Below are 14133 nucleotides of genomic sequence, written 5' to 3'. Positions count from 1 at the left end.
TGACAAAACTGTATTTGCAAACATACAAGGTTGGATATTCAAATAATGATGTAAAAAAGTCAGTTGGCAAAAAATAAAGAAAAGGCTTTGGTAAAAACTCTTAAACAAAAGATAAGCAAAGAAATGACGAGAAGATAAAAATGGGTTGCTCGATTAGTCATAGTCACCTCATTTTGAGCATTTCTTATTAATCTTTCACAAGAAAATAAATTCTCTTACAATCTGATCATCGTAATAACACCAAAGGAATAAGCTTATCATCTCGAGTTTCCCGTAAATTTAATTCACAAAACATATTATCAATGTAAGTTACTACAGTCACAATAAACAATTGAAATACAGAGTGGACTTGGTGTAACCTCCTCGATGAAAATCATCATAAAATGTGTGTTGAGTTACGTTCATTAAAAATGCACTCATTTGGCGATAATTGCTACCAGATGATAGTCTTATTGTCAGTCTATTTAGACAATGAATAGACTTGATTGGAGAGTTTGAAGAAAATAATGAAAAGCTTTTTGGATCACCTGAAAGCAATTAAGGCCAAATGGTGAGGACAGTTTCAATAAATGTAACACCAACTTGACTATAAGCGAAAGCAATTTCACTTCTATTAATAAACACTATTTTGATCATTTTATCTCAGGTAATACCCTGAAGGACACCCTGTATAAATTGAGAAGCAAATGAATCTCAAGAGCTTTTCAAATCATCCATTTTCTTGGGTAAAGAGTAGTAACTATTACTCTTTGGTAGAAGGGAGATTGCATCACTTTGTTTATCATTATCTGATAGGATGACGTCATGCTATTTCCTATTGGCTTACGTTGTTAACGATGAAACTTGCACTAGCAACACCTAACTTGAGCGAGTGAAATTAGTGTTGTGTCTTTAGTGTTATTTTGTTAAATTGTTTTCTTTTTTTCTTTCGTTAAATTAATTTTAATCAACTATAATTCTTAGTTCACCACGTAATTAATTTGATTGTATTTTCTTTGGACTGTAAATGTAAAGTGAAAGCAATATTTTTCCCTTCTTCTTCTTCATAGTGCAACCATCAATAACAACTGTAGTAGCAACAATCAAGATTTACATCTTTTATTACTCTACTCAAGGCAATTAAAATTCAACTTTGTTTGCTCATACCCAAGGTAATAATTTAGGATTTTCTCTATTAATGGTTTCAAGTTTAAATTCAATTTGGGTGACATTCCTTCGCCTAAAATCTATTTTCATTTGTATAGATACATGTTTACCAGAATGTCAAGTGATCCATGTTTTTACTAATTTTCACTCTTTTGTTTCTCTTTTGTTTCTTAGAACCCTTAATTACACGGATGTTTGCTTCGCATGATCAACCATATTTTTGTGATATTTCACAATTTTCGCAAATTGCTTTATGCAATGTTGGTTCCTAAATATTCTAATTTATCTAGTATTTGTTCATCTTTCTATTGGGCCTTTCCAGTTGAACCTGTTGAGCCTTATCCCATATTGACAATCATCTGTTGCACATTTTGTTTTGGAACTGTTGCCATATTAAAAAAGATTTGCCATAAATCGTTAAGAATTTCTTATAAACAAAAATACGTACTTCTTGATAATCCTGAAATTTTGGATAAGCACAAATTTCCACAACCGGACGTAAACAAAACACGGATAAATCTTCCAAAAATATTGAACTACTTTAACGGCAAAAGTAACCTTATTTTCAACATAAAGTACTGTCGGATAATAACGTGTTATCTTCAAAAATTTAATAACTTCGCGAACAATTTTAGTCATCTATCTTACTATCATCTTTCAATATAATCATAACAATCCAACCTTAAGATGGACCACGATCGTAAGCCTCCTCGCTTTATACTTAATTGTGGAAAGAGGCCAACAGACAATAACGATTCTTTGACCACCCCTATCATCGACCCAAACGCACCCTTATCCACCACTGGACCTCATTTTCCATCTTTTGACCATCAAACAGATAATGCTTTTGGTCAATATCTTCAAGAATTATCTCAATCAGTTTCATCAGATGTTTATGAGAATAACAAACAAGAAAAACCAACCAATGCTTCGACAACTTTTCCGCCATTTCCCTCCTTAACTACCTCTTCTATTCCAACACCAGCTATAAAATATAATCATCGGCATCAGCAATCTCAGCAGTCACAATCACAGTCTCATTCACAGCCTCAACCTCAACCTCAAATTCAAATTCAAGCTCCCGCTCAATCTGCGACTCAATCTCAACAACATCAACCTCCATGTGCATCCCAAGTCCCATCTCCATCTCAACAACACTCTAACAACCATTCATTGACAAATGGACAGAACAATCATTCACAGCCAACTTCAAACTCAGCTTCATCCCCACCAAATGACGCAAAACCTAGCGTACCATCTTTTCATGTGTCATCTTCATCTGCACATGATTATGCCAGTTATATATCGCCAAAACATGGAGGAATAGATTATATTTCCATTAATTCTAGTCATCCCGTTCCGATACCGGTTACAGTAATAACTACAGGTTGTTTGTCATCAGCATCGTCAACTTCAACGATTACTCCACAATCAAGGATCGTGGAACATAATCAACAATTTATTTCTTCAACGCCACAATCTGTATCAAAATTGTCAATTAACAACACTAGCAGTACAAGTACAGTGGCAACATCTGACGAGGTTCCATGTTCATCATCACGTTCAAATCATTTATCTGTGAGTCGTCGTCTCGCACCATTTTCCCCTGTCTCGACTGTATCAACTTCATCTCAAGCCTCAACTGTTGGAAAAGAATCAATGCAATATATTTTACCATCAGGATCAGACGATGAACGATCTTCAAGAGCTACTCCAGGTCGCAAGAAAAAGATGGATCCATCTCGAAGATCTAAATTAACGAAAAAAGAAAAATTGGATAAAATAATCAGCGAAGAGAAGCGACTTCAAGCATCTAACACAGCTCTGAAACAGAGAATGAAAGTCATGGAAAATGATTGTAACCTATTACAAAATATTATAACAAATATTTTGATAGATGCTGCCAAACGAAAACAAAGTGAATCTTTGCAATCTTCTCAAGAAAACCAAGGAAATTTGAAGGAATCGTCAACATAACTGAAATTGCTTGGTTTACTTAGGATGCTCAAGTGTTCATGTCTATTGATCAGAACGTTGTCGATATTTGAGTTTCAACTCGTTCTTGATCATTTAGTTATGATCTAATAAGCAATATGCATTCTTAATTTTCCATACTCTTTTTTGACTCTCATTATCATCTTTCATCCATCTTTGCCATAAAAAATATGCAATATTTTTTGTTTTTCTATGTTCAATGTTATTACATAATAATCATTTGGTTTTAATATGTTTGATGTTTTTTGTTTATCAGAATATAACATTATTATAGATTTAAAAATCAATAGCAAATTCCTAGAAATGCCTTTCAACAGAAAAAAAACAAAATGTTTCAATATGTAAAGAAAAGGGTGTAAAATTAACATTGTTAGAGAAAAATTATTATCAAACATAGCCTTAAACCTTTAATTGTTAACTATTTGGTTATGTATGTTGCTAAACATACGTTTTTGTTGTAAATAATATATATTTTATTTATTCTTAATCCATTTTTTGTACAATGCCTTTGTATTCAACAAAGCTCAGCCATTTGAATTGTAATACTTTTTCCGTCCACCGTTCACATTATGTCAACCTTTCTTTTCCATGCCATTTCAATTTGTCCTGTTAAATGGTTGAAAATTTTATCAAAATATCGTTTTATGCTTTATTCATTCACAGTTAACCAAACAACAAGATAGATTCAACATAAATCCTGACAATATTAACATTTGTGAATTAAATACCTTCATAACGCAATTTCACTCTAATTTCTTATTAGTGATGCTCATATGAGTATTTACATCATAACGAGCCTCACCGGATACCGTATTCAAATGAATGCGAGCATTTTCACACTTAAAGTAATCTGAATGCTAAATAACAATCAATTTAATAGTCACACATAAATTAAAGAATTTAGTTTGTTTCCAAAAAAGCATAATCATCAAGGAATTTGGAGAATATTTTCATCATGATTAGATCTTTTTTTTTGAAGCTCCTTTGAACGGAAAACATTGTCATCTTATTAATACCATTTCATGTGTCGGTCTTTGAATTGGTTGTTGAAGGTTCGTCTTGGTTATGAACAGGCATTGCTATTGATTGAAAGCTTCTATCCTCATTGGGTGTCTTCCTCACAAAAATGAATGCCAAAACACTTACCACATAACTAAAACTGACCATTGAAACGATTGTTATGATAAAAATGTGAAATAAATTCATCAAAGCTTTATCAAGCTCGTTGATTGACCCACAATTTGGTCCAGTAAATCCAACTATACATGTACACGTATAATTTTTAAACAAATCAGTGCAGGTTCCATTGTTTAAACACGGATTTGAGTCACATTCGTTAACATCAATATCAGTAATGTTAGTGTTAGCCATTTGTTGTTATCCATGTAATTTACTCATACTGTTATTAGATATTTTGACCTCAATTGTTCTTTTTACCTTACTTTTCTTGATAACATCTGACTACATCTTAAATAATCTTTAATTCAATTGTTGTCTCTATCGTATCTGTCAGTCGGATATTTTCACTCCATCACAAGTAATTTCAAGCTAAAGTCATTGCATCAAAAAATTTGCACAATTTGTCCGTTTCGAAGCAAAAAGATCTTAAAAACTAGTTAATATGCAAATTGATAAATTGTTGAATATACAATGAAAAAATGTGTTTAGTAAATTGATTCATTTTTTCAAATCATTTCAATAAGTTTTTCACTAACAATTGTAAATCTGGTTCTCGTTAGATGGAGCAAGATCTTTTAATATGAAGCTTTGAAACAATCAAATTTTAACGTTTGATTTAAGATCGATTTTATTTGAATATTCAAATTGTCAATAAATTAAAATAGCAAATCAACAAATAATCTTGGCTTTACGACTTTAAGATAACGATATGGACACGAAATTATGACTTTTTGTTTCAATTGTGAATCGATCTTTTATCACAAATATCGATACTGATGTCGAGTATTTGTCGATATATCGGACATTTGTTGATACAAATTGATATATAAACTCAACTCACTACATTTACTCAAATTATCATAAATTTTGTTTAATTTCAAAAAACATTTTTAATTTTTACTTCAAATTTAACCCAAAAATTCACCTGATTTTTGTTCAATCTTCTCCTTCCTCTTTCCCTCTATTTGCTCTCTGCTGTTTGTTTCTCATTTTACCTTAGTGTTTCACATAAAATTACATTTATAACCTGATTTACTATCAAATGTGTAAACTGTTTTATTCTTATAATTTGTATTGATCGGTAATGGCCATAAAGCTCTCCTCTAAGGAAGCAAATAAAAGAGTTTTCCTCAATATTTTTAATTTAACAACCTACCCGGTTGATTTGATATGGATTGATTATCAAGGGAATGAACAAATATATGCAACATTGGTGGGAGGAACACGTATAGACGTCGACACATTTGAAACGCATCCTTGGATATTCCGAGAATCTCGTACCAAGAGACAGTTAGCTGTTTTTGAAGGAACACCAGGTTATCCGAAGAAAGTCTTACTACCTAAAACATACAAGCCAACCACTAGAAAACCTGTATTTATCACCAATCCAATCGAAAATCTTCGTGACATTTGTTTTCTGGCATTGAAAAGAACGCTTGCATTGAAGAGGAAAACGGAAAACTTAGAACCATTCGATTTACCTTTGGAATTGAAAACAGGCTATGAAATATTCTTGAAACGCTGCGTTGCTTTATAACACCAATAGTGTTTTTAGCTTGATATTTATACTTTAAATTATTTTTTACCCAATATTTTGAATTTGCATTTTCCTAGTTTTGGATTTTTGGCCTTCTTTTTTACCTATTATTTGTTATAATGTTTGACCCTCTAGAATACCAGGAAGGATCAGTTCCCTCCTTATTTAAATCCTTTTCTGCTTCAGCTTTACTGAATTTACTTGAGCAAGTAAGTTTTTTTGCGTCAATTCTGTTTCATCTCATTAATATCATTTTTATTTTGTCATCTACAGGTATCTGGTGAACAGAAAGATCTTGTTATTAGTCCTAGCCTTATACAACCGTTTGATATGATCATAAATTTTTCCAAGTTAAAGGTATTTTCCATTCAAAATCATTTATCACTTGAAATTTTAGCTTCAATTAACAATAGCTAAAGATTCACAATTCTTTATTCAATTTTCTTTGCAGGAAAAAGGTGTCCGAAAAATATTCAAATTGGAAGATGGTCCCACTGATGGTGTCTTGGAAAGGTGCAAATTAAATTCTAACCATGCAAATGAATTACTCTTTGAGGACCACTCTTTAAAAACTATACCTTAAAATTTATCCTTGAATAAGTCAGTTTTACAAAAAGAAATCAATTTCCTTGAGTAACTGCAGAGTAATTCTGAGCCTTAACTATCAATTTTACTAATTCATTTATTTTATTTTCAGGCGTCTATTTATTGCTAATAATGATGCAGCATCTACTCGTATTATTTGCAATCAGATTAATGCTGAGAAAAATCAAAGACCAACAGCCAAATATTGGATTGCTTTTGTTCCAAAAATTGTAAGTCGCCATTCTTTATAATCGTCTATTGCAACTTTCTGAAAAAAATCTTAATTTACTCTTATTGGTATTCTCATTTATAGACTAAAGTATGCGATCTCTTACTCGAAGAGCAAGGAGTTTATGGTTACGTTCATATTTTGGAACTTCCATTGAGTTTTATTCCACTCGATACTGACCTTTTTTCATTAGAACAAGAAAGTATACATGATATGCTCTATCTTGTAAGTTTATTTTAGTTCATCCATTACTATTGTGCTAATATATTTGAACCTAACTGTATTTTGATATTTTTCGCAGAGAAAAAACCAAACTGCAATATCAAATATTTCAAGAGCTATTCAGCAGCTCTTTTCTATTCTTGGTGGATGTGCAAAGTTTACTGGAGTCGGTAAATCAACTCATATGGCATTTAAATTGTCCGACGTTAATGGCTTGGCTAATGGAGTTGCACGTCCGAAAATTGATCATCTCATTGCAATCGATCGAGAAGTCGACTATTATTCTCTCCTTCTATCATCTTTAAATTATCAAGGATTATTAGATGAGACTTTTCAAATTAAATGTGGTAATTTATCAACTTGACCAATCAAATAGCACAAAAACTTAACGTGATTCTCTATTTCAAACATTTCAACAGCTAAAATTGAAATACCAAGTGATATTGCTGCCAAAGAAGGTGTTCAATTGCGCAAATATTTAGCTCAAAGCTCAGATCCAATATTTAAACATATTAGGGACAGCCATCTGTCCATTGCATCGGCTGATCTCAAACGAATTGCTGCAGAATTGAAAGATAACATGCCGAAAAGTCAAGAGATGAGCATTCAAGAGATGAAAGATTTTATCCAAAAAGAGCTGAAGAACAAAAAAGCCTCACAAAGAGCTCTTAAGCTTCGTAAGTAACCTTTGACCATTCTAATCTTACATGTTTTACTCATATTTATAACCTAATTTTGGTGTAATCCTTCTTTGGTAGATATTTCATTGTGTGAAATCATAATGGAAAAAAAGAAAGAGAATGAATTTGGACGGCTATTGACTCTTGAACGTAACATCATGGAAGGAGCTGAATATCGTGATTGTGTAAATCAGTTGGAAGAGTTGATTATCTGTCAAAAATCTCCTCTCATTGCTTTGAGATTATTGTGCCTTCTTTCCCTGAGCAACGATGGAATAGCTTATAAAGATTACCATCAACTAATGAAACTGTTTCTTCACAGTTATGGCCATCAACACTTGATTACTATTTGCAATCTGAACAGACTTAAATTACTATATAGACAAGGAAATAAAAGCCTTCTGTCAAGTCCCAACACATCAATGACCAATGTAATTAACCAGAGTAAGGCTGCTGCAATGTCTGCTCTTCCTAAGCGATCTCAACTTCGTAATTTGGTAAGAAAATTTAATCTCACTCCTGAACCATCAGCTGAATCCAACTCAAAAGACGCTAGTTTTGTTTTCGGTGGTAATTTTGTTCCAATCGTTTACCGTATCACCGAAAGTGTTTTAAATGGTTCCTGGGTATCCTTGAAAGAGCAGCTTTCTCCTTTATCCAAATTTATAACTACTTCATCGTTTACCGAGAAAACAACCGGCGGAGCTAAACCTGTTATCGCTGTTCTAATGATTGGTGGAATAACTTATGCCGAAGTTTCTGCTCTTAGATTTTTAAGTCAACAGAAAAATTTTGATCTTATCATTCTAACCACTAACATGGTTAATGGGGATAAATTTCTAACCAACCTAATGGCTCCATAATCAAATCGAAAAGATTTCTCATCAAATGCGAATCTAATGTGAATTTTTTTTATTCCAATCTTTACTTTTAAAAAGCAAAGAAAAAACAACCTGGACTTATCATGATGATTTTTTATGCGATTTATCCTTTATAAAATCTGTTTACTGCCATAAATTGTGTAAAAGTTAACTTTTTTGCCATAAATTATGGATTGATTGTTTTAACACAAACAAATAAAATCGATAAACCTATTTAGTTAAATATGCGAAAGTAAATTGAGTTGACATGCGAGTTTTGAAAAGATACTCGTTTCTACCTTTCGATTGTTTTTTAGTTTAAGAAAATAAATTGTAATGATTTTCTCCTTTTATTATATATGATGATTGTATTGTTTTTCATTAAAATTTGATTGCTAAATTGATTTTTGAATTATTGGGTCAACATGAATCAACTATTGCGATTTTTACGAATGTGATTCCAGTGTACAGCAATAGTTTTGCAGACGTTTTATTTCAATATTTAATTGTTTGAAAATTAGAATAGTTGATATATTTTACAATAAATCAATTATTAGCTGTGTTCATGGAAACCAAGAGCTTAATCAATTTATTGCAAGAAAAATCTGTAACAATTCAAAATGTTGAATATTGTCGTGTGAGGAAGAAGATTATGATAAGTTTATTTGCCTAACTTGTTTTGAATTTTTGGTAAAATCAATGATGAAGTAAACGATTAGTAAATAAGTAAATTGACCCAATTACCATGTAATGAAATTTGGAAGATCTCGTTTGAATGCTTTTGGATGGCTTGTGAATTACATTAATCGTAATCTTAAACTTTAGCAATCGGAAATTTCAAAAAAATTAGTTTTATTATTATAATTTTAGGAAACTCAGAATTTTCATTCAACTCAATTATACAGAAGCTTTGATTAGCGCTCCTTACATTTGCGGAGTGTTTGAATTTTTCATGGGCCAGACTACTGCAAGTCAGATCCATTTTAGTATTTTTTTAATAAAATTTGTCCACTCACAAGAAGTCTGTCCATCAGATAATCATGAATTTGGATAACCAGTTTATTAAATAAGATTGCTTGGATGAACAGCGACACCTTATTGAGAAAAGATTAAGTTTTTGTGTTTGTGTTTGTATTTTATACATTTTCATTTCGTTTCAGCATATTTATAGGTTACACTGTCACTTAATTATTTAGGTGAGTTTATCTGAATTTTGATTTTAATTTTGTATTTTTTCATTTGTCAACCCTAATTGATCTCTTTTGTATCATCCTCTTGTCAAATTTCAGTTTCATTTTGTCTTGTTTCAGCCACCGTATAACCCGGAAATCAATCTGTCTAAACGTAAGTCTTTATTTCTCTTACTCATTCGCCTAATATTATTGCTCTCTAAACTTGCATTAATTTGTTTTTTATTTGTATTTAGATATATTGTTATTGATAAATATTAACTTAAGTTTTAATAACAGATATGTTATTTGGATCAAGATCAAGAATAGTGTTCCATTCTCGTCATGAATTTTATGACATGTCATTAACCCAATATGAAATCCAATTTTAGATTTTTTGACCAAAATCGGCAACAGTTAAAGGGAATACGTCAGCTCACAAAGTCTCAATTGCCTCAAGTAAAAGTCCCATCTCTAGCGGTTAACATATTCCATGCCAACCCAATCAAATCTGATTAAACTTAAACTCATTTAACCTAGCCTAGTATGAAATAACCTAAGCAAATGCATGTATGATCCTAATTGCTCTAACTAAACCCAAAATTTTCAGCAGCTTGCATGTAGGCTTAGCAAGCGTTGACTTTGCAATTGAGAAAGCGAATTGACGTATTGCCGCTAACTGTCACCGATTGGGGTGGATTTAATATCAATTTAATGAATTTTTTTTATTATTTCTGGTTCCGAGATTATCTTGACATGCGTTATCTATGCTTAAACTCTTTCATCACTTGTCAACTCATTGATTTTCACCACCAATATTATCTTTATTCTGATTACCTGTGTTTTCTTCTTATTTATTGTCTAGGTTAACCCATAAAACACTCTGAGATGTATGCTAATTATAATGACTCCATGGAAGCTGGTATTCAGCAACCAAACATGGATCAATTTGATGCTTTCTCCAACAAATCAGTTCGACTTGCTTTCATTCGCAAGGTTTACGGAATATTAAGTTTACAATTAGCTATTACCATGGGCTTTGTTCTTGCGTTCACATTATCTGATGAAGTTAAAGGCTTTGCTGTGAGGAATTCATGGATGCTCTTTGTGGCCCTTGGCTTTTCTCTCGTCTCATTGATTACATTGGCCTGCTGTGGAGTTCATCGAACATATCCGTCTAATTTAGTATGCCTTGGCATATTTACATTAGCTGAATCGGTTATGATTGGTTTCACCACGGTTTTCAGAGGAACAGAAATTGTATTATATGCCGTTGCAATAACTGCTGTGATTGTTATATCGCTAACGCTATTTGCTTTCCAAACGAAAGTCGATTTCACAGCGTTTAATGGTATCCTATTCGTCTGTCTCATGGTATTCATGTTATTCGGTATTCTCATGATATTCATCAAGGGTAAAACTATGATGCTTATTTACTCGGCACTCGGAGCTCTTCTATTCTCAGCATATTTGGTTGTTGATACGCAAATGATTGTCGGAGGAAATCACAAGCTTCAATTCTCTCCAGAAGACTATATTCTTGGAGCAATCACATTATATGTCGATATCATCAATATTTTCATCCACATTCTGCAACTCCTTGACATAGCAACTAGAAGTTAATCTCATTATCTAATTGTTGAATTCAAAATCAGCAGATCAAATTGAAAACAACGTGAAACCACCAAAAAATCCAAAGTTTAATTAAAAAGGGCTATTTATCGATCAAGCTTTGCGTACAAATATTAAACATGAACAAAAAATTAAGTCGTTAAATCAATTGATTAAAGGCAAAGCCTCAAATTCATCCTAAAATTCATTTATAATTATCCCAATTTTCAATGACCAAAACAGTCTGAAAGTTTGCGTTATTTTACATCAATCATTAAAACTTTATTATTCCATTTCAATTCATACTGTATATTTATTTTCGGTAGCTTGATTAGTTCATTATTCAAGCTGAAAACATGCATGTAAATGAAGCTTTTCATTTGAGTAATTAAAGGTGATTTTTAAGCTCAATTGCAGACCCTAGATGACGCTTAATTGTTAAAATGTTTTCATTTGTGATTCACTCAATGCCATCTAGCGTACAAAATAAAGAACGCATTTTAATTAATCACAAATAGTGATCGAGTTATTGGCCCAAGATTAAATTTTAATCCATCTAATAAACTAACTAAACTTGATCTAGACTTGTGATTAGCAAGCTTACTCTTGACAGATTGAAGGCTTGCAATCCTTTTCATGATAGCAAATGAAATAGCAAGAGATGCTAACCAAAACGGTATCAGTTGCTATTATTTACAGTTTGATGCTACTCAATGTTGTGATCAATTTTTTACTGACTCTTCATTTGGTGGATCACAAATGAAAAATGATTAGCATCAACATCTCAACAATTTATATTATGAATTGTACTCCTCACCTTTACCAATCATGGTTTCGCTTAGGCAAAGAGTATTCAGGATAATCGGAGCAAATTTCTGATCGTTAAAATTGAAAAAGAAAGAGGAAAAAGGTGAAACAAAAAGTGGAAGAGTTTAAGGAATCCTTTCCAAGCTACTGACAACACACTGAACAAGATAAAGGAACTCAATTTCGGTTAGTATCTCTGTTATTTCATTTTACTCTTTACTTTTTTCCTTTCTACCTATTCTTTCCTCTCTTCCCTGCCTTTCTATCTAACATCAGTTCTCTTCTTTACTCCTTCTTCATCTTTAGAGTATGTGTATTGTAAGCCAGTAATACCAGCTGATTATGGAAGAGAGTGTGAGAGAAGTATAAGAGAGATTGAGTGAAGACAAAAGTTAGAAGTATATTATACTCTGTGCTGTGAAAGAGAGAATGAAAATATTCACTGAGTTTTTTTTCAAAAAAAAGTTGATTGCTCCTTCCGGCGTGTGATTGATTGTTAATGGTGATGTAGCTGTTGTGTTGTTGTTGTTGTTTTGGTTGATGTGTTGATGTGTATACATGTACACACACACACAAACACACACACAGATACACTCACACATTGTTTATGTCTTTTTGTCTCTCCACTGTTTTTACCATTATTATAAAATCTCCTTCTCATCTTTATTATTAATTTTATTGAATATCGACACCAGGAACACCAACAAGATCAACTTTACCATTATCACCATCATCGTCATCATTTTCGTCAACAACTAACCCATCAACATTGTTCATAAAGCAGCAAACAAAAGGCGCTTTTTTGTCCAACCTTTACCTGGTTTTTGTTTTTGTTTTTGTTTTTGCGGATATTGCACATTACATATTCCAGATTTACCTTACCAGTGGAAACTCTGAGGAAATTGAGGACAAAATCCAAGCAAACATGATGAAGCAAATGGTTTACCTGCTGATTGGTTTCTGTGATGATTGTAGGATAATCAGCGATAATGTTTATTGTGTTTCCAGTGATTTTCAAAATCTAACTCTTCGGTGATGATGCTGTTTCTGTGATAATCAACTAATCTTTTTATTTCCACACCACAACTATCATCAACCAAAAGAAAAAAATTCATCAACAAATCATCTTTGCCTCGGTAATTTACTTTCTCATATGCAATTTTACACAAAACCTTAAAATTGATGATGCAAACTAAAACTTTGTTTCTCTTCCTCTCTACAGTTATCTTCATCTTCATTATTGATTATCTTGATCTCCTCGCCAAACATTTGATATACATTAACACACTACCTCACTATAAAAATTTATCAACATGATACCTTTTACAACATGCATGAAATTCAACCGGAAACGTATGAACCGTGGATCGATAAGTAAACAACAGCAACAGCAACACCAGTTTAGTCAACAGCAACACAGCCAACAACAGCAACCCCAATTAGTTATAATCCCAGCCGATCAGTCAACTTTGGCCCCACCAAATATCAATCTGGTTACAGATATCCAAAGTGTTCCACCCTTCCTTCAATGTCCAGAGAATCGTTTATTGTTAACATTACGGAGATCCAAGGCTGTCCAACGATCCATTCACATTGACCCAATTGCCCTACTTGATTACAGTTATCATGGAGTTACCGATCGTTTTCTTGAAAATGCTTCCAATTGGAGCTTCAATTCATTTACATTGGACACTTTGACCGGAGGTCATTCCCTATCAAGTCTCCTTTTCTACCTTTTCAACAAATATAATTTCATTTCTGAATTTAAATTAGAGATCATCAATGTATGGAAATGCTTCCGTAAGTTTACATTATTGCCAATAATGTCCAACCCTACCCACAACCTGACCTGGGCTAACCTGAGTAAACCTTTACAACCACCTTTTCCTTTAACATTTACATTTACCATTCAAATTATTCAAGTAACCAACCTATTGTTGAACAATAAACGTAACATCACCGCCATCATCATTGCCATCACCATTATGGCTATTATTATCATATTTTTCAATATTATTCATTATTCTTTTCTTTTCTACCATTTCTTGGTTAATTTTTGCGTGACAAATCGAGAAAACAAAGCTGATTGTTTAGTTATGATGTTAACTTAAGT

General features: G+C 32.4%; 5 protein-coding genes across 6 annotated transcripts in view; all 5 read left to right on the top strand.

Moving 5' to 3' along the window:
* Nucleotides 1-857: 857 nt before the first annotated feature.
* LOC107368410 (uncharacterized) lies at nt 858-3882 on the top strand. Its single transcript, XM_015936229.3, has 2 exons — nt 858-1151; nt 1321-3882. Exon 2 carries the CDS (start codon nt 1834-1836, stop codon nt 3121-3123), a length of 1290 nt encoding a protein of 429 aa, XP_015791715.2. The 5' UTR covers nt 858-1151; nt 1321-1833; the 3' UTR covers nt 3124-3882.
* A 1303-nt stretch (nt 3883-5185) lies between these two features.
* LOC107368378 (vacuolar protein sorting-associated protein 33B) lies at nt 5186-8837 on the top strand. Its single transcript, XM_015936191.3, has 8 exons — nt 5186-6066; nt 6131-6214; nt 6309-6370; nt 6555-6672; nt 6756-6896; nt 6973-7240; nt 7313-7570; nt 7652-8837. The coding sequence occupies exons 1-8, from the start codon at nt 5977-5979 to the stop codon at nt 8434-8436; spliced, it is 1806 nt and encodes a 601-aa protein (XP_015791677.1). The 5' UTR covers nt 5186-5976; the 3' UTR covers nt 8437-8837.
* Vhl (von Hippel-Lindau protein) lies at nt 5405-5857 on the top strand. The gene has a single exon (XM_089266150.1). It carries the CDS (start codon nt 5405-5407, stop codon nt 5855-5857), a length of 453 nt encoding a protein of 150 aa, XP_089122276.1.
* A 745-nt stretch (nt 8838-9582) lies between the features above and the next one.
* Nucleotides 9583-11512, top strand: LOC107368426 (protein lifeguard 1). The gene is made up of 3 exons (XM_015936247.3): nt 9583-9629; nt 9723-9777; nt 10468-11512. Exon 3 carries the CDS (start codon nt 10491-10493, stop codon nt 11223-11225), a length of 735 nt encoding a protein of 244 aa, XP_015791733.1. The 5' UTR covers nt 9583-9629; nt 9723-9777; nt 10468-10490; the 3' UTR covers nt 11226-11512.
* A 173-nt stretch (nt 11513-11685) lies between these two features.
* The window catches only part of LOC107368341 (uncharacterized), a 33573-nt gene continuing 31125 nt past the window's right edge, over nt 11686-14133 (top strand). The window contains exons 1-3 of one of the 2 annotated variants that reach the window (XM_015936157.3): nt 11686-12206; nt 12716-13156; nt 13243-13820. In XM_015936157.3, the coding sequence (XP_015791643.2) occupies nt 13334-13820 (487 nt within the window). In that variant the 5' untranslated portion in view covers nt 11686-12206; nt 12716-13156; nt 13243-13333. Of the gene's footprint in view, nt 12207-12340; nt 13157-13242; nt 13821-14133 lie in introns of those variants that run through there. The other variant, XM_025162134.2, reaches the window with a different exon arrangement.

The sequence above is a fragment of the Tetranychus urticae genome, chromosome 1 (assembly GCF_039701765.1).
Source record: "Tetranychus urticae isolate SD_2017Ah chromosome 1, NJAU_TeUrti_SD_1.0, whole genome shotgun sequence".
Classification (NCBI taxonomy): domain Eukaryota; kingdom Metazoa; phylum Arthropoda; class Arachnida; order Trombidiformes; family Tetranychidae; genus Tetranychus; species Tetranychus urticae.
The sequence above is the reverse complement of the archived record's forward strand: the minus strand, read 5'-3'. Positions and strand labels throughout refer to the sequence as shown.

Excerpts from the sequence above, each read along its gene's own strand:
- Vhl (XM_089266150.1), top strand. The coding sequence starts at position 5,405 with ATGGCCATAAAGCTCTCCTCTAAGGAAGCAAATAAAAGAGTTTTCCTC.
- LOC107368378 (XM_015936191.3), top strand. The coding sequence starts at position 5,977 with ATGTTTGACCCTCTAGAATACCAGGAAGGATCAGTTCCCTCCTTATTT. Across the intron at positions 6,371-6,554 it reads ACTGATGGTGTCTTGGAAAG|GCGTCTATTTATTGCTAATA; the intron begins GTGCAAATTAAA and ends TTTTATTTTCAG. Across the intron at positions 6,897-6,972 it reads TACATGATATGCTCTATCTT|AGAAAAAACCAAACTGCAAT; the intron begins GTAAGTTTATTT and ends TATTTTTCGCAG.
- LOC107368410 (XM_015936229.3), top strand. The coding sequence starts at position 1,834 with ATGGACCACGATCGTAAGCCTCCTCGCTTTATACTTAATTGTGGAAAG.
- LOC107368426 (XM_015936247.3), top strand. The coding sequence starts at position 10,491 with ATGTATGCTAATTATAATGACTCCATGGAAGCTGGTATTCAGCAACCA.